The 24900-nt window shown below is 47.5% G+C and overlaps 1 protein-coding gene across 4 annotated transcripts; it reads right to left on the bottom strand.

The window, feature by feature from the left end:
* Positions 1 to 971: 971 nt before the first annotated feature.
* Positions 972 to 21228, bottom strand: LOC144245983 (microfibril-associated glycoprotein 4-like). 4 transcript variants are annotated; one of them, XM_085574266.1, is made up of 8 exons: positions 17942 to 21226; positions 16921 to 17007; positions 15075 to 15740; positions 12727 to 12829; positions 10473 to 10610; positions 8750 to 8966; positions 6984 to 7179; positions 972 to 4253 (listed from the first exon to the last, which is right to left on the bottom strand). In XM_085574266.1, exons 3-8 carry the CDS (start codon positions 15447 to 15449, stop codon positions 4107 to 4109), a joined length of 1176 nt encoding a protein of 391 aa, XP_085430392.1. In that variant the 5' UTR covers positions 15450 to 15740; positions 16921 to 17007; positions 17942 to 21226; the 3' UTR covers positions 972 to 4106. The 4 variants fall into 4 exon arrangements, with proteins under 4 accessions (XP_085430392.1, XP_085430389.1, XP_085430391.1 ...); XM_085574263.1 differs by lacking the exon at positions 972 to 4253 and having other exon boundaries at positions 6377 to 7179; positions 17942 to 21228; XM_085574265.1 differs by lacking the exons at positions 972 to 4253; positions 16921 to 17007 and having other exon boundaries at positions 6377 to 7179; positions 17942 to 21228.
* Between the last annotated feature and the right edge of the window lie 3672 nt (positions 21229 to 24900).

Genomic DNA, 24900 nt, shown 5'->3' with positions numbered 1-24900 from the left:
GAAGTGTCCGGTCCTCCTGATCCAATCTTCCCTGACCCGGGATAAGGAGATTCCGGATCCAAGCATCCTCCCTGATCCCGGGAATCCCTGAGGACGGGTGATTCCCACGGGTGTGGGATCAGACAAATCCAGGGAAAGGGGTTTGGGCTTCCCTACGGATGCAGGTGGGGCAGGGAGGGGCTGCATCCAAAGGGACCAGGAAAAGAGGACGTGGATCCATCCACACTTCCTGGAAAACCCGGGATGGTGGGAAGTGTCCAAGCCTGTGGAATGGGATGAGCTTTGAGGCCTCCTCCCACCCAAACCATTCCAGGATTCCCGGATAATCCCTCTCCATGGCCTGAGCTATCCCAAAGGATGAAGATTTGGGGGATAATTTCCCTCCCATTGTTGCCTTCCCCTATCCCGGGATACTCCAGCCTTTCCTTGGACATTCCCAGGGATCCAGGGATTCTCTGGGAATTCCAGCCCAGCCGGGAATTCCTGCCCAAGATCCCAAATTCCCAAGCTCCCCTTTCCCACTGGGAATTCCATTCCCTGGCTCCTGCCCCTCCAGCCCTTCCCCAAATTCCAGCTCTCCCGGAGCCCCTTGGGGATCGGGAAGCGGCTCCAAGGATTCCCGGGATCCCTCTGGAATTTGCACCTGGGATAAAAGCTGTGGGAAAGGAAGGATGGAAGGATTCCCTCGGGATCAGCCGTGTGGAATTCCCAAGTTTTGGGAATCAGCATGTTTAATAATGAGGGAAATCAGCTGGTGGATTAATAACAGTAATGGGATCAATAAGTAATTAAGCTGTTGCTTATCAATTAGTTAATTAATCCCTTAGCAGGGTATTGATCATCCAACAAGAATCACGGAATTTTGGCCGGTGATCCAATGGGAACGTCACATCCAAGACACATCCGGGAGAGTCTTGGGAATACCTCCCACCCTTGGAAAACTTTCAAGGAAAACCAAGAGCCAAAAAAACTTCGGTTGATTCTCTTGGAATTATTTATTTTTGGGATCCTCGGAAGGCAACTTGTCCATGGATTTATCCGTAAAATTGACATTCCAGGGGAAACAGAGTCCGGAATATCGGGAAGAATCCACCAAGACAGCACCAAGTGGGAAGGGAGTGGCTGGAAAGGATAAATCCGACTTTCCATCCTCAAAAAACGTGGAATGGGAAAACAGGTCGTTCAATTAAATATTAATTAAATTAAATTAAATATTCATCATCAAATGCAGGGAGGGCGGAGCCAAGTCCCAGCTTCCAAATCTGGATCCCGGGAAAAGGCAAAGCCAGGGAAAAAAAAGGGCTTCCGGCTGAAACCACCAATGGAAAATTAAAATTAATTATCCAAATTGATTACTCAAATTAATTATCCAAATTAATTATTCAAATTTGCCAAATAATTCTAATTATCCAGAGTAAGGCAGCGAAAAAAATGGGTTTTGAATCCCATCTGATCATTTTTAGGATGGGTGGAAAATCCATCCGGAATTCTTTGCCGGAGAAAGGGCAGGAAGGTGAAAATGGAAGGAGAAATGGAAAAACTTCCCAGTTTTTTTGGGTTTTTTTTGCTTTGGAATCCTTTCCGATGGAATATTTTAATTCCCAAAGGTGTGGAGCGCAATAATTCCTCATTTTCCTGTGATTCCCTCCCTGGGAATGCATGTGGGATCTCCCGGCTTCCCTCAGAGTTGATTCCATGGATCCCTGCGGTCATGGATCTTTGGGATCTTTGGAAACGGGATGCAAATCCTTGGGAACACTGGCAGCTCCATCCAATCCCACATGGAAAATTCCCCCATCGCACCCCTTGGGAAATTCCATTGGGTTGGAGGCCATGGAAACGCACGTGGATCATCCTGGAGCTGATTCCCAGCATCCAAAGAACCGGATTTAGTCTTGGGAATGCACTTCCCAGGATCATCTCCACATTCCAGGAGATCTGCCACATTGGAGGACTGGGATCAATCCCCATTGGATCCCAGCTGGATCCATTCCCTTCCCAGGAATCGTCTCCACATTCCAGGAGATCTGACACATTGGAGGACTGGGATCAATCCCCATTGGATCCCAGCTGGATCCATCCGTTCCCAGGAATCGTCTCCACATTCCAGGAGATCTGCCACATTGGAGGACTGGGATCGATTCCCTGTTGGATTTTGCTTGGATCCATTCCCTTCCCAGGAATCACCTCCACATCCCAGGAGATCTCCCAGGTTGGAGAATTTGGATCAATTCTCCATTGGATCCATTCCCTTCCCAGGATCACCTCCCCATTCCAGTAGATCTCCCAGGTTGGAGGACTGGGATCGATTCCCCATTGGATCCATCCGTTCCCAGGATCACCTCCACATTCCAGGAGATCTCCCAGGTTGGAGAATTTGGATCAATTCCCCATTGGATCCATTCCCTTCCCAGGATCACCTCCACATCCCAGGAGATCTCCACGTTGGAGAGCCCGGATCAATTCCCCGCTGGATCCATTCCCTTCCCAGGATCACCTCCACATTCCAGGAGATCTCCCAGGTTGGAGGACTGGGATCGATTCCCCGTTGGATCCATTCCCTTCCCAGGATCACCTCCACATTCCAGGAGATCTCCCACGTTTGAGGACTCGGATCAATCCCAGTTGGATCCATTCCCTTCCCAGGATCACCTCCACATTCCAGGAGATCTCCCACGTTTGAGGACTCGGATCAATCCCAGTTGGATCCATTCCCTTCCCAGGATCACCTCCACATTCCAGGAGATCTCCCAGGTTGGAGAATTTGGATCAATTCCCCATTGGATCCATTCCCTTCCCAGGATCATCTCCCCATTCCAGGAGATCTCCACGTTGGAGGACTGGGATTGATTCCCCCTTGGATCCATTCCCTTCCCAGGATCACCTCCCCATCCCAGGAGATCTCCACATTGGAGGACCGGGATCGGTTCCCCGTTGGATCCATCCGTTCCCAGGATCACCTCCACATTTCAGGAGATCTCCACGTTGGAGGACTGGGATCAATCCCAGCTGGATCCATCCCTTCCCAGGATCACCTCCACATTCCAGGAGATCTCCACGTTGGAGGACTCGGATCAATCCCAGCTGGATCCATTCCCTTCCCAGGATCATCTCCCCATCCCAGGAGATCTCCACGTTGGAGGACCGGGATCAATTCCCTGTTGGATTTTGCTTGGATCCATTCCCTTCCCAGGAATCGTCTCCACATTCCAGGAGATCTCCACGTTGGAGGACTGGGATCGATTCTCCATTGGATCCATTCCCTTCCCAGGATCACCTCCACATCCCAGGAGATCTCCCAGGTTGGAGGACTGGGATGGATTCCCCATTGGATCCATTCCCTTCCCAGGATCACCTCCACATCCCAGGAGATCTCCCAGGTTGGAGGACTGGGATGGATTCCCCGTTGGATCCATTCCCTTCCCAGGATCACCTCCACTTTCCCAGGAGATCTCCCAGGTTGGAGAACTGGGATGGATTCCCCATTGGATCCATTCCCTTCCCAGGATCACCTCCACATTCCAGGAGATCTCCCACATTGGAGGACCTGGATCGATTCCCCGTTGGATCCATTCCCTTCCTGGGAATCACCTCCACATTCCAGGAGATCTCCACGTTGGAGGACTCGGATCAATCCCAGTTGGATCCATTCCCTTCCCAGGATCATCTCCCCATTCCAGGAGATCTCCACGTTGGAGGACTGGGATCAATTCCCTGTTGGATTTTGCTTGGATCCATTCCCTTCCCAGGAATCTCCTCCACATTCCAGGAGATCTCCCAGGTTGGAGGACTCGGATCGGTTCCCCGTTGGATCCATCCCTTCCCAGGAATCTCCTCCCCATTCCAGGAGATCTCCCAGGTTGGAGGACCTGGATCAATTCCCTGTTGGATTTTGCTTGGATCCATCCATTCCCAGGATCACCTCCACATTCCAGGAGATCTCCCAGGTTGGAGGACTGGGATCGATTCCCTGTTGGATCCATTCCCTTCCCAGGATCACCTCCCCACTCCAGGAGATCTCCACGTTGGAGGACCCGGATCGGTTCCCCGCTGGATCCATCCGTTCCCAGGAAGGGATCCGTGTCCCGGCGATCCCGTTGGATCCGTCACGGGGCCGGGCGGGGCCGGAATTCCCGGGGCCGGATCATCATGGCCACCTTGCGCAGGGAGTAGAAATCCGTGTCCTTCCAGGAGAACCAGACGATCCCGTCGGGGCCCAGCAGCTTCCGGCTCCGCAGGGAATAGCGCCCGCCCTGCGCCGCCGGAATTGCAAATTAAAAACTGTTATCGCTGGTGGTGGTGGTGTTGTTATTATTATTATTATTATCATTATTATTGTTATTATTATTGTTATTATTATTATTATTGTTGTTGTTATTATTGTTGTTATTATTGTTATTATTATTATTATTATTATTATTATTGCTACTACTATTATTGTTATTATTACTACTATTATTATTATTGTTCTTATTGTTATTGTCATTGTTATTGATATTGTTATTGTTATATTTATTGTTATTGTTATTATTATTATTATTATTATTATTATTGTTCTTATTCTTGTTGTTGTTATTGTTATTGTTATATTTATTGTTATTGTTATTGTTACTGTTATTATTATTATTATTATTATTATTACTATTATGATTATTATTGTTGTTGTTGTTCTTATTGTTATTTTTGTTGTTGTTGTTATTGTTATTGTTATTATTCTTATTGTTATTGTTGTTATTCCTATATTATTTCTTTATTATTATATTTATTATATTTATATTTATATTTATATTTATATTTATATTTATATTTATATTTATATTTATATTTATATTTATATTTTATTATATCATTATATTATTATTAGAATTATTATATATAATTATTATTATAATTATAGAATAATTATTATTATATATAATTATAATTATAATTATAATTATAATTATAATTATATAATTATAATTTTTAATTTTAATTTTCATTTTAATATTTATTTTAATTTTAATTTTTATTTTAATATATAAAATATATAAATATATAAAATATACTTTACATTATTTTTATATTTATTAATAATAATAATAATAATATAACGTATATTTCTATATATTATATATTAATTATTATACATTACTATTATAATAGTTATCAATATTAATATTAATATTGATATTAATAATACTAACAGTAATATTAATAATAATAATTAATAAATCTATTATTAATAGTGTTATAATATAATAATGTAATATAATAATATAACAATATAACAATATAACAATATAACAATATAACAATATAACAATATAACAATATAAAAATATAAAAATATAAAAATATAAAAATATAAAAATATAAAAATATAAAAATATAAAAATATAAAAATATAATAATATTAGATTATTCGACTATTAGAACATTAGAACAATAGAATATTAGATAGATAATAATAGATAATAGAATAGATAATATTAATATTATCTATTATTATAATAATAGATAATATTAAAAGCATAATAGTTTTATTTAAAATATTTATTATTCATAAATATAAGGACTATACAAAAATATATAATTATATATTATATAGTATAATATGTAATATTCTAATATATAATATATGTTATGATAATATAATGGGGTTTATTATATTATACATCAAAATATTATAATATATAATATTATTATAGAATATTTATAATTAACATAACATAACATAACATAAATATATCGATATATTATATTATATATATAATTATATATATTACATATATAATATAATTATATAACATATAATATAATCTATATTATATATTATATGATTATATACTATATACTATATAATATATAATATATAATGCTTATATAATATTTAATAAAAATTATAGTATATTAATACTATTAATAATATTTATAAATATCATTATTGTAGAAAATAATATAATTTAAAAATAATAATAATAAACAAATCCCCAACCCACCGTCACCTCTCAAGACAATAACTGAAAAATCTCAATTTAAAAAAAAAATAATGCACAAAAATAATAAATTAAATTCATTAATATTATTAAACGAAATTACAAGATTAAATTAGCAACATCAACAGAAGTAAATTAATTAACAGTAATTAAATTAATGAACCAAAGTGTTTTCCAGCCCAGGGCTGGGGCAGAATTCCCATTCCTGGATGGATTTGGGAGGACACGGATCCGTGTCAGGACTGGAAATTCTGGGAATGTTTGGATTCTCTCCGAGAACTTTTCCACCCTAAAGAATTTGGGAATGATCCCACTGGGAATGAGGGGAAAAGGTCTCCAGCCATTCCAGGGGAATTTTATGGAATATTTGGAATAATTACTGCCTGGAAAGGGTTTTCCAGCCGAGGCTGGGGCAGAATTCCCGTTCCGGGATGGATTTGGGAGGACACGGATCAATGTCAGGACTGGAAATTCTGGGAATGTTTGGATTCTCTCCGAGAACTTTCCTAATCTCAACAATTTGGGAATGATCCCACCGGGAATGAGGGATGGGATGGAGGAAAAAGCCTTCGGGCATTCCAGGGAAATTTTATGGAATATTGGGAATAATTCCTGCCTCGAAAGGGTTTCCCAACCTCAACAATTTGGGAATGATCTCACCGGGAATGAGGGGAAAAGGTCTCCAGCCATTCCAGGGAAATTTTATGGAATTTTGGGAATAATTCCTGCCTGGAAAGTGTTTTCCAGCCCAGGGCTGGGGCAGAATTCCCGTTCCGGGATGGATTTGGGAGGACACGGATCAATGTCAGGACTGGAAATTCTGGGAACGCTTGGATTCTCTCCGAGAACTTTTCCACCCTCAACAATTCCACAATTCCAGGAGCAACACCCTCGCTCCTCCCATTCCCGCTTTTCCCCCCGCGTCCACCCCTCTGATCCTGGTGGGGTGAAAAAACCAAAAAATCTCCGTTCGGGAAAAGAAGAATTCCCGGATCCATCCCTCACCTTGTAGTAGACGCCGTTGAGGTTGGAGAAGAAGCACTGGTGGTACCACCAGCCTCCGTGGGAAATCTCGGCGCAGATATTCCCGGAATCCGGAGTGCTGAAGCTCCTCTTGTCGTGGTACCAGGCGAAGGAATCCTCCACCGTGCCGCTGAACCCGTCCACGTGCAGCCGGTAGAAGTTCTCCTCGTCCTCGATGCTGCCGGGAATGGGAAAAAAAATTAAAAAAAAAAATTTGGGAATGTTTTCCTCGGGATTTTTTGTTTTCCGGCCGGGATGGCGGCGTTGTTGAGGCAGAGCTGCTCCGGTGGGTAAATGGGATTTGTCGCCTCGGGAAGTGAGGGATGAGGGGGTTTCTTCATTTCTGTGGGATGGGAATTTGGGAATTTCGGGATGGAATGGGTGGGGCAAATCCGGGAAACCGCGACGAAGGAGGTAAATATTTTGGGATGTGGCTCCAAAGGGGAAGGGATAGGATCCAGGGAATTCTTGGAGCCGCTTCCCGATTCCCAAGGGGCTCCGGGAGAGCTGGAATTTGGGGAAGGGCTGGAGGGGCAGGAGCCAGGGAATGGAATTCCCAGGAAAGGGGAGCTTGGGATTTTGGGATCTTGGGCAGGAATTCCCGGCTGGGCTGGAATTCCCAGAGAATCCCTGGCAGTGCCCAAGGAAAGTTGGGATGGGCTTGGATCACCCTGGGATCGTGGGAAGTGTCCCTGGGATGGGATTGAAGCTCCATGGATCCCATCCCAAACCATTCTGGGATTCCGGGATCAAGGACATTCGGAATCCATTCAGGGGGATTTTTATGGGATTCGGGGATGGAAAAGGGAAGGGAGACCCTTCCTGGAGTCCCGAATTCCCAGTGAAGCCCCTGGATCCCAAAATTCCTTCTCCAGGAGGAATCGGGATGGGGATGGATCCAATCCCAGGCTGGGATATCTGGGAATGTTCCCCTGGATCAGGGAAGGATCCAGGGAATCCTTGGAGCCTTTTCCAGAGGGAAAGGAGAGCTGGAATTTGGGGAAGGGCTGGAGGGGCAGGAGCCAGGGAATGGAATTCCCAGTGGGAAAGGGGAGCTTGGGAGTTTGGGATCTTGGGCAGGAATTCCCGGCTGGGCTGGAATTCCCAGAGAATCCCTGGGATTGTCCAAGGAAAAGTTGGAGCCTCTTGGGATAATGGAAGGTGCCCATGGAATGGGATGATGTTGGAAATGTCTCTTCCCACCCAAAGCATTCCGGGATTTTAGGAGCTGCGAGCCTTTCCAGGGGAAACAGGGAATGGGATCCTCCGGGACAATCCAGACCCTCCGGAATAATCCGGGATGTGGCTGACTCGGCTGGAAGAATAAAACACGGGAAGAGGGGAAAGGCTGGAGATTCCAAAGGATACCAGGAAAAAAAGGAGCCGAGAGGACAAAAATCCAAACCAGGAAAAATCAGGAGCCCCTTCGCGGAATTTTGGGGCAAATTCCTCAAAATCTTTGGATTTTGGGCACGGAGCTCAATACTTGGGGCTGAAAAAACAGGGAGAAGCCAGGGATTATCCATGGATTCCTACACCTCCTTTCCCCCACGGATTTGGAATTTGGACACGGACGGATGACGCCGCACATTCCCTAAATCACATCCGGCTTTAAACCTGGGGATGAAATCCGGGTGGGAAGGGAAGAAGAGACCGGCATGGACCTGGAATTCTCCCTGGGCGGAATTCCCGTCGCGTGCGGGTCTCCCGAGGGTTTTGAAATCCCGGGAATTCCGGCAGGTTTTCACCTGAAGACCTGGTAGAAGGCGTGTTTGTGTTTGTTATTCCAGTCCTCCAGGTCGATCCGTAGGGAATAATCGCCTCGGCTCGTCATCCGGTGGATGAGGTCGTTGCCGAGCCAGAATTCCCCGTTGAGGTCCCCGAATCCTTCCTTGTACTCGTTCCAGGTGCGGTTGAAATCCACGGATCCGTCCTGGCGCCGCTGGATGACGGTCCAGCCACCGCCTGCCGGGAAAGGACGGGAAGAGGGGAAAATCCGGGGAAAATCCGGAGAGTGCCGGACACAATCCGCCGGGAAAAAGCGGAATTCGGATCCCTGGAATTGGCCAGGGGAGCTGGAGAGGGATTTGGGAGAAAATCATGGAGGGCCGGGAGCCAGGGAATGGAATTCCCAGTGGGAAAGGGGAGCTTGGGAGTTTGGGATCTTGGGAAGGAATTCCCGGCTGGGCTGGAATTCCCAGAAAATCCCTGGGAGTGTCCCAGGAAAAGTTGGAGCACCCTGGGATTGGGGTTGGAATGGGAGGGGGTTGAAGGTCCACGGATCCCATCCCAAACCATCCCGGGATTCTGGGATCCAGGACGCTCAGGATCCATCCCGAGGGATTTTTATGGAATTCTGGGATGGAAAAGGGAAGGGAGACCCTTCCTGGAGTCCTGAATTCCCAGTGGAACCCCTGGATCCCAAAATTCCTTCTCCAGGAGGAATCAGGATGGGGAAGGATCCAATGCCAGGCTGGGAGAGCCGGGAATGGAGGGAATTCCTTAGAAAGGGGAGCTTGGGATTTTGGGATCTTGGGAAGGAATTCCCGGCTGGGCTGGAATTCCCAGAGAATCCCTGGATCCCTGGAAGTATCATAGGAAAGGTTGGATCATCCCGAGGTCATGGGATTGGAGATCCACGGATCCCATCCCAAACTGGGATTCTGGGATCGAGGACACTCAGGATCCATCCCGAGGGATTTTTATGGAATTCGGGGATGGAAAAGGGAAGAGAGACCCTCCCTGGAGTCCCGAATTCCAGGTGAAGTCCCTGGATCCCGAAATTCCTTCTCCAGGAGGAATCGGGATGGGGCTGGATCCAATCCAGCAGAGCTGGAGAGGATTTTGGGAAAAGGGCCTGGAACAGCAGGACAGGGAACGGCTCCCGCTGACAGAGGGGCGGGATTTCGGGATTTGGGGATCTGGGAAGGAATTCCCGGCTGAGCTGGAATTCCCAGAGAATCCCTGGGAATGTCCAAGGAATGGCTGCAGCACCCTGGGGTGGTGGGAGGTGTTGGAATGGGAACGGGCTGGGATTTAAGGTCTTTTCCCTCCCAAAAAATTGCAGGATTTGGGATTTTGGGATCTTGGGAAGGAATTCCCAGTTGAGCTGGAATTCCCAGAGAATCCCTGGGAATGTCCAAGGAATGGCTGGAGCACCCTGGGGTGGTGGGAGGTGTTGGAATGGGAATGGGATGGGATTTAAGGTCTTTTCCCACCCGAAAAATTGCAGGATTTGGGATTTTGGGATCTTGGGAAGGAATTCCCAGTTGAGCTGGAATTCCCAGAGAATCCCTGGGAATGTCCAAGGAATGGCTGCAGCACCCTGGGATCTGAGAGGTGTTGGAATGGGAATGGGATTTCAGGAAAAAATTCCCGGATTTGGGATTCCCTACACCTGCTTGGACTGGGACGAAAGGCACCAAACTCCGCGACATCCCAAAATTCCCGTCGCGGTTGGGAATTCCCGACCTTCCGTGTCCATCTCGCAGAGGACCTGGACGGGAATCGCGTGGGCGGAGGGCAGGACGCTGTAAATCCCGGATCTCCGGAGCCCCTCGGAGTAGAGGGAAGCGCAGTCCACGGGACAATTCCGGCCCTGCTGGATTTCTGGGAATGCGGAGCGGGGAGAGAGGCGCCGTCACGGCTTCTCCCGGAAAACGGGGAAAAACGGGATAAAAGGATTTCCCGGGATGGGGAGGTTATGGGGGGGTTGTGGGAAGAGCTTAAAGGGGGTGATTCCAGGGAAAGGCAGGAATTGTTCTGGGGAAAATGGAAATTATTCTGGGGAAAATTGGAAATTATTCCGGGGAAAAGCAGGAATTGTTCCGGGAAAGATCGGAAATTATTCCGGGGAAAATCGGAAATTATTCTGGGGAAAAATGGAAATTATTCTGGGGAAAATCGGAAATTATTCCAGGGAAAAATGGAAATTATTCCGGGGAAAATGGAAATTATTCTGGGGAAAATGGAAATTATTCTGGGGAAAATCACAAATTATTCCAGGGAAAAATGGAAATTATTCCAGGGAAAAGTGGAAATTATTCCGGGGAAAATTGTAAATTATTCCCGGGAAAATCGGAAATTATTCCCGGGAAAATCGGAAATTATTCCGGGGAAAATTGGAAATTATTCTGGGGAAAATCGGAAATTATTCCAGGGAAAGGCAGGAATTGTTCCGGGGAAAATCGGAAATTATTCCGGGGAAAAACGGAAATTATTCCAGGGAAAAACGGAAATTATTCCGGGGAAAATCCAAAATTATTCTATGGGAAAAGCAGAAATTATTCCGGGGAAAATCGTAAATTATTCCAGGGAAAATCACAAATTATTCCAGGGAAAAGCAGAAATTATTCCGGGGAAAATGGAAATTATTCTGGGGAAAATTGGAAATTATTCCGGGGAAAAATGGAAATTATTCTGGGGAAAATGGAAATTATTCTGGGGAAAATCGGAAATTATTCCAGGGAAAAGCAGGAATTGTTCCGGGGAAAATGGAAATTATTCTGGGGAAAATTGGAAATTATTCCAGGGAAAATCGGAAATTATTCCGGGGAAAAACGGAAATTATTCCAGGGAAAAACGGAAATTATTCCAGGAAAATCAGAAATTATTCCAGGGAAAATCGGAAATTATTCCAGGGAAAAATGGAAATTATTCCGGGGAAAATCCAAAATTATTCCGGGGAAAATCCAAAATTATTCTATGGGAAAAGCAGAAATTATTCCAGGGAAAATCAGAAATTATTCCAGGGAAAATCACAAATTATTCCAAGGAAAATTCAAAATTATTCTATGGGAAAAGCAGAAATTATTCCGGGGAAAATCGTAAATTATTCCAGGGAAAATCACAAATTATTCCAGGGAAAAGCAGAAATTATTCCAGGGAAAATCGGAAATTATTCCAGGGAAAATCGGAAATTATTCCAGGGAAAAGCAGGAATTTTTTGCCGGTTTTTAACCGGAAAAAAAGGAATATTTCTGTGGTAAAACCTCCAAATTTTGGGACTTTTTTGCAGGTTCTTAGGTGGAAAAAAATTATTTTTTTGTGGTAAAACCTCAAAATTTTGGGGAATGTTTTTCAGGTTTTTAACCAGAAAAAAATGAATATTTTTGCGGTAAAACCTCCAAATTTTGGGGAATTATTTGTGGATTTTAAACCGAAAAAAATGACTATTTTTGCGGTAAAACCTCCAAATTTTTGGGAATTTTTTGTGGATTTTTAACCGGAAAAAAAAGAATATTTTTGCGGTAAAACCGCCAAATTTTGTGGAATTTTTTGCCAGTTTTTAACCGAAAAAAAAATGAATATTTTTGTGGTAAAACCTCCAAATTTTGGAGAATTTTTTGCAGGTTTTTAACCAGAAAAAAAAGATTTTTTTGTGGTGAAACCTCCGAATTTTGGGAATTTTTTTGCAGGTTTTTAAACAAAAAATAAATGAATATTTTTGTCTTAAAACCTCCAAATTTTCAGGAATTTTTTGCCCATTTTTAACCGAAAAAAATTGAATATTTTTGGGGTAAAACCTCCAAATTTTGGGAAATTTTTTGTGGGTTTTTAAGCAGAAAAAAAAGGATTTTTTGTGGTAAAACCTCCAAATTTTCACTAATTTTTTTGCCGGTTTTTAACAAAAAAAAAAAGACTATTTTTGGGGTAAAACCTCCAAATTTTGGGGGATTTTTTCCGCGTTCTTAAGCGCCAAATCCCGGGATTTTGGGTTCCCCACCTGGGTGCCGCGCCCGCGGCCGGAGCCGGGTGCCCTCGGCCGGGGCCGAGCCGTTCCGGACCCGGGCCTGGACGTCGACGAGCAGCGCGGCCGCCTCCTCCCGCTGCCCAAAAGATTAAAAAATAAAAAAAATCGGGATTGGGAAGAGAATTCCCGTTGGAATTCCACCGGGAGATCCCGCCCGGCGAGATGTTCCACCCGCGTTGGGAATGTGGCGATTCTTTCCCGGCGCTTCCATGGGAAGTCTCCCGCCGTCCCAAGGTGCTCCAGGATTTCCCTGGGAATTCCCGAGGATCCAGCGGAGGCCACGGTTTCTCTGGGAATTCCAGCCCAGCCGGGAATTCCTGCCCAAGATCCCACAATCCCAAGCTCCCCTTTCCCACTGGGAATTCCATTCCCTGGCTCCTGCCCCTCCAGCCCTTCCCCAAATTCCAGCTCTCCTTTCCCTCTGGAAAAGGCTCCAAGGATTCCCTGGATCCTTCCCTGATCCAGGGGAACATTCCCGGCTCTCCCAGCCTGGCATTGGATCCATCCCCATCCCGATTCCTCCTGGAGAAGGAATTTCGGGATCCAGGGGTTTCACTGGGAATTCGGGACTCCAGGAAGGGTCTCCCTTCCCTTTTCCATCCCCAAATCCCATAAAATCCCTTGGGATGGATCCTGAGTGTCCTCGATCCCAGAATTCCCAAGGTCTCCCAGTAGTCCAGCTTGCTCCAAGTTGCACCCAACCTTTCCTGGGACACTCCCAGGGATTCTCTGGGAATTCCAGCCCAGCCAGGAATTCCTGCCCAAGATCCCAAACTCCCAAGCTCCCCTTTCCCACTGGGAATTCCATTCCCTGGCTCCTGCCCCTCCAGCCCTTCCCCAAATTCCAGCTCTCCCGGAGCCCCTTGGGGATCGGGAAGCGGCTCCAAGGATTCCCGGGATCCTTCCCCGATCCAGGAGAACATTCCCGGCTCTGGCCTCGCTCCGTGCTCTCCTGACAATTCCAGCCCTAAAGGAACATTTACATCCCTTTCCCTCCTTTTTTTTTCCGGGAAAACCCGGCTCTGATCCTGTGTAAAATCCAGGATGAAGCTGGCAGGAGATTCCCAGAAAGAATTATGCCTGGAATGCTCCTGATCCAAATTCCTGCCGAATTCCAGGAGCAGGAAACACCCATGGAATAAATTCCATGGACATTTTCACATGGATCTCCAGGGCCTTGGGAATGGGATGGATCACCAGCCCTTCCAAAAATGGAGGAGATTCCATGGATGAAACTCATGGATTTGGGATTGATTTTGAGGAGTTCATCCGTGGAATGCAAGCTCCAATTCCAGGAGCTCAAACTCCTCATGGATTAAAACCCAAACCAAACCCCACAGACTCCCCTTTTCCCACCTGGATCTCCAGGGCTTTGGGGATGGGATGGATCTGCATCCCTTCCAAAAATGGTGGAGGAGATTCCATGGATGAAACTCAAGGATTTGGGATTGATTTTGAGGAAATCCTCCATGGAATGCGAGCTCCAATTCCAGGAGCTCAAACTCCTCGTGGATTAAAACCCAAACCAAACCCCACGGACTCCCATTTTCCCACCTGGATCTCCAGGGCTTTGGGAATGGGATGGATCACCAGCCCTTCAAAAAATGGAGGAGATTCCATGGATAAAGCTGAAGGATTTGGGATTGATTTTGAGGAAATCCTCCATGGAATGCAAGCTCTGATTCCAGGAGCTCCAACTCCTCATGGAATAATAACCAAACCCAAACCCATGGATGTCACTTTCCCCACCTGGATCTCCAGGGCTTTGGGGATGGGATGGATCCACAACCCTTCCAAAAATGGAGGAGATTCCATGGGTAAAACTCAAGGATTTGGGATTGATTTTGAGGAGCTCATCCATGGAATGCGAGCTCCAATTCCAGGAGCTCCAACTCCTCATGGATTAAAACCCAAACCAAACCCATGGACTCCCCGTTCCCCACCTGGATCTCCAGGGCTTTGGGAATGGGATGGAACTCCAGTCCTTAAAAAGGTGGAGGAGATTCCATGGATAAAGCTGAAGAATTTGGGATTGATTTTGAGGAAATCCTCCATGGAATGCAAGCTCTGATTCCCGGAGCTCCAACTCCTCATGGAATAAAAACCAATCCAAACCCCACGGACTCCCCTTTTCCCACCCGGATCTCCAGGGCTTTGGGAATGGGATGGATCCCCACCATTAAAAAGATGGAGGAGATTCCATGGATGAAACTCATGGATATGGGATTGATTTTGAGGAGTTCATCCATGGAATGCGAGCTCCAATTCAACTCCTCATGGAATAAAAACCAATCCAAACCCATGGACTCCCCTTTTCCCACCTGGACCTCCAGGGCCTTGAGGCGGTGCCGGTGGTTGCGCAGCTCCTCCTGGAGCTCGGCGATGGATTCCCGGAGCTCCAGGATCTGCTGCTTGCGCTCCTCGTTCTCGTGGAGCCAGAAGGAGACCTCGTCGGTGCAGCGGAAGAGGTCCGGGCAGCGCCGCTCGTCGCCATGCGGCAGCGTGGCCACCACGCGGCACCGCCCGTCCGGCAGCACCTGGTTGCTGTATTCCCCGCAGCGGATCAATCCCGGCGATTCCCGGCCATCCTCGTGCTCCCGGAATTCCGCGGGAAGGGATTTCTCCAGCGACCGGCGGCTCAGCGCGGCCACCAGGAGGAGGGAGAGGAACCGCGCCTGGCCCGGGTGGAATTCCATGCGGGAACGGTCGCCCCGGCCGGGCGTCGACGCCGAATCCGCGCAGTCCCGGGAAACGCGGATTTACGGGATCGGCGCGTGCCGGTCCCGGGGGATTCCAAGCTGGGATCGGTTGGGATCTTCCGCTCTCTTCCGGATCCGTGGGATGCGATTCCTGCCCTCCGGAGCGGCTTGGTGGGTGTGGAAGTCGGGATGGGGTGAGGGAATTCTCGGGAATTTGGGAATTCCGGCTGCTCGGGAACGGGTGTGGGAAGGAGACGGCTCCCCCGTGTCCCGGCGTTCCGGCGTTTCCTGGGAATGGGAATCGGAGCAAGGAGATGGATGATGGAAAATTTCTTGGGAGCGGCAGGCAAAGGTGCTCCCAAAATTCCTGGATCCTTTCAGGCATTCCCAAGGATTCAGGGCATGGATTAAACCCCTCCCAGCATTCCTAATCCCATTCCAGCCATTCCCAGGAAAAAAAAGACATGGCTTAGTTCCTTCCCAACATTCCCAATCCCATTCCAGCCATTCCCAAATATCCCAGAAATGGTTTAGATCCCTCCCAACATTCCCAATCCCATTCCAGCCATTCCCAACGATTCTGGGCATGGATTTGACCTGATCTTCCCCCTTAAAATTCCCCATCCAATTCCAGCCATTCCCAGAAAAAAAAAAAATACATGCATTAAATCTGCTCAAAATTCCCAATCCCATTCCAGCCATTCCCAAATATCCAGGACATGGTTTAGATCCCTCCCAACATTCCCAATCCCATTCCAGCCATTCCCAAATATCCAGGACATGGTTTAGTTCCCTCCAACATTCCCAATCCCATTCCAGCCATTCCCAAATATCCAGGACATGGTTTAGATCCCTCCCAACATTCCCAATCCCATTCCAGCCATTCCCAAATATCCAGGACATGGTTTAGATCCCTCCCAACATTCCCAATCCCATTCCAGCCATTCCCAAATATCCAGGACATGGTTTAGATCCCTCCCAACATTCCCAATCCCATTCCAGCCATTCCCAAATATCCAGGACATGGTTTAGATCCCTCCCAACATTCCCAATCCCATTCCAGCCATTCCCAAATATCCAGGACATGGCTTAGTTCCCTCCCAACATTCCCAATCCCATTCCAGCCATTCCCAAATATCCAGGACATGGCTTAGATCCCTCCCAACATTCCCAATCCCATTCCAGCCATTCCCAACAATTCTGGGCATGGATTTGACCTGATCTTCCCCCTTAAAATTCCCCATCCAATTCCAGCCATTCCCAGAAAAAAAAAAAATACATGCATTAAATCTGCTCAAAATTCCCAATCCCATTCCAGCCATTCCCAAATATCCAGGAAATGGCTCAGATCCCTCCCAACATTCCCAATCCCATTCCAGCCATTCCCAAATATCCAGGACATGGATTATACCCCCCGCCCCCCGTCAAAATTCCCAATTTCATTCCAGCTATTCCCAGAAAAAATTACATGGATTAAATCTGCTGAGAATTCCCCATCCAATTCCAGGCACTCCCAGGGATTCAGAATTCACGGATTAAACACCCCTCAACGTTCCTAATCCCATTCCAGCCATTCCCAGGAAAAAAAAAAAAAATACATGGATTAAATATACTCAGAATTCCCCATCCAATTCCAGCCATTCCCAGGGATTCAGGATTCATGGATTAGACCCCACTCAAAACTCCCAATTCCACTCCACCCATTCCCAGGAAAAAAAAAACCATATGGATTGAACTCCCCTACATTCCCAATCCCAATCCAGCAATTCCCAAGGATTCCAGGCATGGATTAGGCTTGATCTCCCCCCTTAAAATTCCAAATCCTATTCCAGCCATTCCCAGAAAAAACCAACATGGATTAGACCCCGATCCACATTCCCAGCCCCATTCCAGCCATTCCCAAGGATTCTGGGCTTGGATTAGACCACTCCCAAATTTTCCAATCCCATTCCAGCCATTCCCAAGGATTTAGGACCTAGATTAAACCCCTCAAAAATTCCCACTCCCATTTCCAGCCATTCCCAGAGATTCAGAATTCATGGATGAGACCCCCCCTAAAAATTCCCGATCCCATTCCCAGACATTCCCAAGGATTCAGACACGGATTAAACCCCTCAAAAATTCCCAATCCCATTTCCAGAAATTCCCAGAGATTCAGAATTCATGGATGAGACCCCCCTCAAAATTCCCAATCCCATTCCAGCCATTCCCAGAGATTCGGGACCCGGATTAAACCCCTCAAAAATTCCCGATCCCATCCCAGCCATTCCCAAGGATTCAGAATTCATGGATGAGACCCCCCTAAAAATTCCCGATCCCATTCCAGCCATTCCCAAGGATTCACACCCGGATCACCCCCTCCGCCAACATTCCCTGCGCTTTATTCCCGATATTTCCCGGCACCAACCGCACGGATCGGGAACCCGAGGGTCGGGATTGGGCGATCCCATTGCTCCCAAAAAAACCCATTCCCGGAATTCCCAACTCACCGCGGCCGCTCCGGGGAACGGCGAGCGCCGGATTGCGGCCGCGCCGACGGAATCCTGATTCCCGCTGATCCTCTCGCGGCTCTAAAAATAGCGCAGGAGGATCCCGATAATCCCCGGGATTATTCCGGAGCCTCCCAAATCCCAAAATCCCCAAAATCCCCCAAAAAAATCCCCAAAAAATCCCAACCCCGGGATCAGCTTCCCGCCCTTCTCCCGGAGTTTTTAACGGGAAGGATCCGCCACTTCGGCGTCCGGGGTTTTTGTTTTCTCGTTAAATAATCGGGGTTAATTAGTCGTGATAATGGTGATTAGGCAGTTAATTCCGGAGCTAATTAGTTGCGATAATTAAAGATGGAAGTTATTCAGCCGCAGGAACGGGATCTATTAATTAAATATGCTAATTATTCTCTAATAATGGGAGGTGAAATCAGGGGAGGGATGCTAATTAAAGATGCAAATTATTCAGCCATGGGAATGGGATATGTTAATTAGAGAACAAATCTAATATTATTTAGAGAGCAAATAGGTTTTATTAATTCTATTAATTAGATATTAGATATTCTATTACATTTATTAATTAAAGAGGAAACTATTCAGCCATGGAATGGGAGAGGTTAATTAGAGAGCAAATATAATATTAATGAGAGAGCAAATATATTTTATTATTTATATTAATTAGATATTAGACATATTAATTGGAGAGCAAATTATTAAGCCATGGGAATGGGATACATTAATTAGAGAGCAAATATATTTTATTAATTAAAGATAAAATATAATTTGTTAATTAATTAGGTATTAGATTTTATATTAGGTATATTAAGTAGAGAGCAAATTATTCAGCCATGGGAATGGGATATATTAACTAAATATGCTAATTATTCTCTAATTATGGGAGATGAAATCAGGAGAGGGAAGCTAATTAAAGATGCAAATTATTCAACCATGGGAATTTGATATATTAATTAGAGAGAAAATATAGTATTAATTAAAGAGAAAATATAATTTATTAGTTATATTCTATTAGATATTAGATATTCTATTAGATATGTTAATTAGAGAGCAAATTCTTCAGCCACAGGAATGGGATATGTTAATTAGAGAGCAAATATAATATTAATGAGAGAGCAAGGATATTTTATTAGTTATATTAATTAGATATTAGATATATTAATTAGAGAGCAAATTACTCATCCATGGGAATGGGATATGTTTATTAAATACGCTAATTGTTCTCTAATTAGGGGACGTGAAATCAGGGAAGATATGCTAATTAAATACACAAATTGTTCAGCCATGGGAATGGGATATATTACCTAAATATGCTAATCATGCTCTAATAATTAGCACATTATCAGACGCTAATTATATTATATCCATTATAAAGAGAGGTGAAATATGAGAAGGGATGCTAATTAAATATGCAAATTAAAGTGGATTTTCCAGGAAATCCTGGAAAAAAGTCCCCAAAATCCCATTCCCAAATTCCTGATCCCAAAATCCTATTCCCAAATTCCTGTCCCCAAAATCCCATTCCTAAATTCCTGTTCCCAAAATCCCATTCCCAAATTCCTGTCCCCAAAATCCCATTCCCAAATTCCTGTCCCCAAAATCCCATTCCGAAATTCCTGTCCCCAAAATCCCATTCCCAAATTCCTGTCCCCAAAATCCCATTCCCAAATTCCTGTCCAGAAATTCCTGTCCCCAAAATCCCATTCCCAAATTCCTGTCCCCAAAATCCCATTCCCAAATTCCTGTCCCCAAAATCCCATTCCCAAATTCCTGTCCCCAAAATCCCATTCCGAAATTCCTGTCCCCAAAATCCCATTCCCAAATTCCTGTCCCCAAAATCCCATTCCCAAATTCCTGTCCAGAAATTCCTGTCCCCAAAATCCCATTCCCAAATTCCTGTCCCCAAAATCCCATTCCCAAATTCCTGTCCCCAAAATCCCATTCCCAAATTCCTGTCCAGAAATTCCTGTTCCCAAATTCCTGACCCCAAAATCCCATTCCCAAATTCCTGTCCCCAAAATCCCATTCCCAAATTCCTGTCCCCAAAATCCCATTCCCAAATTTCTGTCCAGAAATTCCTGTCCCCAAATTCCTGACCCCAAAATCCCATTCCCAAATTCCTGTCCCCAAAATCCCATTCCCAAATTTCTGTCCAGAAATTCCTGTCCCCAAATTCCTGACCCCAAAATCCCATTCCCAAATTCCTGTCCCCAAATTCAGACTTAAAATCCCAATTCCAAATCCCGTCCCCAAGATCCCATTCCCAAATTCCTGACCCCAAATCTTGACTCCAAATTCGGCTTTCAAACCTGAATCCCAAATTCCTGCTCCCAAATTCCTGTTCCCAAATCCTGTCCCCAGATTCCTGTCCCCAAATTCCTGCTCCCAAATTCCTGTTCCCAAATCCTGTCCCCAAATTCCTGTCCCTAAATCCTGTCCCTCAAACCCCATCCCACAAATTCCTGTCCCCCAAATCCTGACCCCAATTCCGGTCTTAAAATCCCAATCCCAAATCCCATCCCCAAATCACGTCCCAGAAATCCCATTTCCAGATTCCTGTCCCCAAAATCCCGCTCCCAAATTCCTGTCTCTCCAAATGCTGACCCCCCAGATCCTGACCCCAAATCTGGTCCTATTATCCCGATCCCAAATCCTCTCCCAAAAATCACATTCCCAAATTCCTGTCCCCAAAATCCAGTCCCCAAACCCTGTCCCCAGTATCCCGCTCCCAAATTCCTGTCCCCAAATTCCTGTCCCCAAATCCTACCCCCAAATTCAGTCTTAAAATCCCAATTCCAAATCCCATCCCCAAGATCCCATTCCCAAATTCCTGTCCCTCAATGCTGACCCCAAATCCTGATCTCCCAAATCCTGACCCCCTGCAAATCGAGTCTTAAAATCCTGATCCCAAATCCTGTCCCCAAAATCCCATTCCCAAATTCCTGTCCCCCAGTCCTGTCCCCAAATCCTGTCCCCAAAATCCCATTCCCAAATTCCTGTCCCCAAAATCCCATTCCCAAATTCCCGTCCTCAAATCCTATCCCCAAATCCTGTCCCCAAAATCCCATTCCCAAATTCCTGTCCCCCAGTCCTGTCCCCACATCCTGTCCCCAAAATCCCATTCCCAAATTCCTGTCCCCAAAATCCCATTCCCAAATTCCTGTCCCCAAAATCCCATTCCCAAATCCTGTCTCCAAATCCCGTCCCCAATTCCCTGCGGGGACTCGCGATGGAGCCGCGGCCACCGGGGCGAGCTCGGGGCCGGGCCCGGTGCCAGACGCGGTCCCGGGGCGGTGCTCGGTGCTCGGTGCGCAGCCCGGGTGGTCCCGGGGTGGTCCCGGGGTGGTCCCGGGGTGGTCCCGGGGTGGTCCCGGTGCCTGATGCGGTGCCGGTGCTGTCCCGTGTAGAGCCCGGTGCGGTCCCGGTTCCTGATGCGGTCCCGGTGCCCGAGGTGGTCCCGGTCCCGGCGCGGTGCTGGTCCCAGTCCCGGTGCTGGTCCCGGTGCTGGTCCCGGTCCCGGTGCTGGTCCCGGTGCTGGTCCCGGTCCCGGTGTGGTCCCGGTCCCGGTGCCGGTGCCGGTGCTGGTCCCAGTGCTGGTCCCGGTCCCGGTGTGGTCCCGGTGCCGGTGCTGGTCCCGGTGCTGGTCCCGGTGCCGGTGCTGGTCCCGGTGCTGGTCCCGGTCCCGGTGTGGTCCCGGTGCCGGTCCCGGTGCCGGTGCTGGTCCCGGTGCTGGTCCCGGTCCCGGTGTGGTCCCGGTGCCGGTGCCGGTGCCGCGCTCCGGATCTCGCTGCGGTCTCGGTGCCGGTGCTGATCCCGGTGCTGGTCCCGGTCCTGGTGTGGTTCCGGTGCTGGTCCCGGTCCCGGTGTGGTCCCGGTGCCGGTGCCGGTGCCGCGCTCCGGATCTCGCTGCGGTCTCGGTGCCGGTGCTGGTCCCGGTGTGGTCCCGGTCCCGGTGTGGTCCCGGTGCCGGTCCCGGTGCCGGTGCCGGTGCCGGTCCCGGTGCTGGTCCCGGTGCCGGTGCCGGTGCTGGTCCCTGTCCCGGTGCTGGTCCCGGTGCTGGTCCCGGTGCCGGTGCCGGTGCTGGTCCCGGTGCTGGTCCCGGTGCCGGTGCCGGTGCCGGTGCCGCGCTCCGGATCTCGCTGCGGTCTCGGTGCCGGTGCGGAGCTTCCCCCGCTCCCAGCGCTGAATGATCCAGCAGCGGGGCCGCCCCTTCCTCCCTCCCGCCGCCTCCTCCTCCTCCTCCTCCTCCTCCTCCTCCTCCTCCTCCTCCTCCCCTTTTCCTTTCCTTTCCTTTCCTTTCTTTCCTTTCCTTTCCTTTCCTTTCCTTTCCTTTCCTTTCCTTTCCTTTCCTTTCCTTTCCTTTCCTTTCCTTTCCTTTCCTTTCCTTTCCTTTCCTTTCCTTTCCTTTCCTTTCCTTTCCTTTCCTTTCCTTTCCTTTCCTTTCCTTTCCTTTCCTTTCCTTTCCTTTCCTTTCCTTTCCTTTCCTTTCCTTTCCTTTCCTTTCCTTTCCTTTCCTTTCCTTTCCTTTCCTTTCCTTTCCTTTCCTTTCCTTTCCTTTCCTTTTCCCCCTTTCCCCCTTTTTCATGCTTTTCTCTTTTCCTCTTTGTTTCCCTTTTCCCTTTCCTCCTTTTTTCCCTTTTCCCCTTTTTTCACTCTTTATCTTTTTTCCCTGTTTCCCTTTTTCCCTTTTCCCTTTTTCCTTTCCCTTTCCCCCCTTTCCCCCCTTCCCGCTTTTCCCCTTTTTCCCTTTTCCCTTTTCTTTTTCCCCTTTTCCCTTTCCCCCTTTTCCTTTTTCCCTTTCCTCTTTTCCCCTTTCTCTCTTTTTCCCCTTTCCCCCTTTCCTGCTTTTCCCTTTTCCCCTTTTCTCCCTTTTCCCTTTTCCCTTTCCCCCTTTTCCCTTTTTTCCTTTTTCCCCTTTTTTGCTTTTCCCTTTCCCCCTTTTCTCCCTTTTCCCTTTTTCCCCTTTTTCCTTCTCAGCTGCAGGAAGTCAGAAATGGGGAAACTGAGGCAGAGCCCCATGGGATCCGCAGGCCCCGCCATTCCCAAAAAATCCCGGGAATGTCCCAGAGACGCTGAGGAATCAAAGGAAGGGAAAGAAAAGGAGGAAAAGGAGGAAAGGGAAAGAAAAGGAGGAAACGGAGGAAAGAATGGAAAGATGGAAACCAAAGCAACAAAATCGAGAAAAACCCGAAAAGTAAAATTAAAATTAAAAAAAAAAAGGGAAAAACGGGAGGGGAAGGAGGAAAATAAAGGAAAACCCAGGATGGATCCGGGAATTCTTTGGGATCTTTAATGGGAAGGGCGGAATCCCAGGGCTGCCCCCGGGCCAGGATCCGATCCCGAAATTCCTTTCCGCCGTCAGGGATGTTCCCACCTGGAATGGGCGATCCCAAATCCCAAATCCCAGATCCCAAATCCCAAATCCCAAATCTTTGGCTCCGGACCCGCTCCCAGTTCAAATCTGCCATTCCGAGGCAGGAATTTTTCCGTTTTTCCATGGATTTTTCCCGCTCCCGGGCTCGCTCCGCAGCTCCTCCCGATCCAATCCTTTAGAGGGCACCAGGAGCTCGGGAATTGCATCCCTGGGAGCAGCCGAGGGAGGAATTCCCGCCCCAAATCCCAGCCAGCCCCGCCCGCTCCAGCCCCGAATTCCAGGATTCCCCCTCCGGGTGGGATTGGAGATCCCGATCCCAATTCCCGGCCGGGAAAAGGGCGAGGCTGGAATTTCGGGATGGAGCGGGGATCGGGAGGGGAAATCATGGAAAGGAAGTGTTTCGAACGGAAAAGTTTGGGATTTTTGGGGGAGGAATTCTGGCTGGGAGGGTGGGCTGGAATTCCCAGAGAATCCCTGGATTTTCCATGGGTGGGGATGGTGGGAGAGGTCCCTGCCCATGGAATGGGGGTGGAACTGGAAGATCCTGGAATTCTCTTCCCACAAAACCCATCCCAGAATTCCGAAGGTTCCCTGGGATCATCCTACAAGGAATGTCCCCCCGTTCCTGTCCCCTGGATCTTCCCGCTCCCGGGAGTCCCGTTGTCCATAAAATCCTGGAATTGTGGAGCCTGGAAAAGCCCACGGAGGCCTCGGATCCGACCATTCCCAGCCCTGATCCCCGTCCCCCCAAATCCAAGGGATTCCAATCCCTCCGGAATGGGAATTCCACCCTGCCCCGGGCAGGAGAAGGCCTGGAAAACCTTTCCAGGCGGGAATTGTTCCCAAAATCCAACCAAACCTCCCTCGGCGCAACACCCAGGGTCCAAACTCCAGCTGGAAATTCCTGGGAATGCCGGCGCGGCGCCTGCCCTGGAGGTTTTCCATAAAAATTCCAGCGGAAGCAGCTGGGAGCCAGGAAGGAGCTCGGAGAGAGGGAAAAGGTCACCGGGAAAACCTTGGGAAGGGAAATCCCACCTGGAAATCCCACCGGGAATTGTCTCCCATGGGTGGGAAGGAGGAAATCCGAGCCCATCCCACGGGCCGGGATCCTTCATCCAGCCCGGCCCGGCGCATTCCAGGGATCGGGAGGATCTGGGATTTGTCCCCGCTCTGATCCTGCTTCTCCCGCCTGGATCCAGAGGGTTTGGGATCGGCCCTGGGTGTCTTTTCCAGCCCCACATTCCCAAATAAACACCTCGGATCCACGACTGGTCCCACGTGGATTTCCTGGTCTCCGAGAGCTTCTCCCGCCCTGGCAATTCCAGAATTCCATGGAACGGTTTGAGCTGCGTTGACACCAGAAGCGATTCCCGTTTTTATTCCCTTTAAATCATTTCACATCCCGTTTTTCCTCCCTCATCCCGCTTTTCCAGCAGAACCCAGAGGAGCAGGGCTGGAATCCGGCCCGGATCCATCGCAGAACAAATCCATGGATGGAAACCGAGGAGGAGGAAAAGGAACCAAAGCTCAATTCCGCTGGAATCTCCAAAATCCAGGGGAATATTCCCAAACC

This window comes from Lonchura striata, chromosome 3 (assembly GCF_050655825.1).
Source record: "Lonchura striata isolate lonStrDom1 chromosome 3, ASM5065582v1, whole genome shotgun sequence".
NCBI classification, from domain to species: Eukaryota; Metazoa; Chordata; class Aves; order Passeriformes; family Estrildidae; genus Lonchura; species Lonchura striata.
The sequence above is the reverse complement of the archived record's forward strand: the minus strand, read 5'-3'. Positions and strand labels throughout refer to the sequence as shown.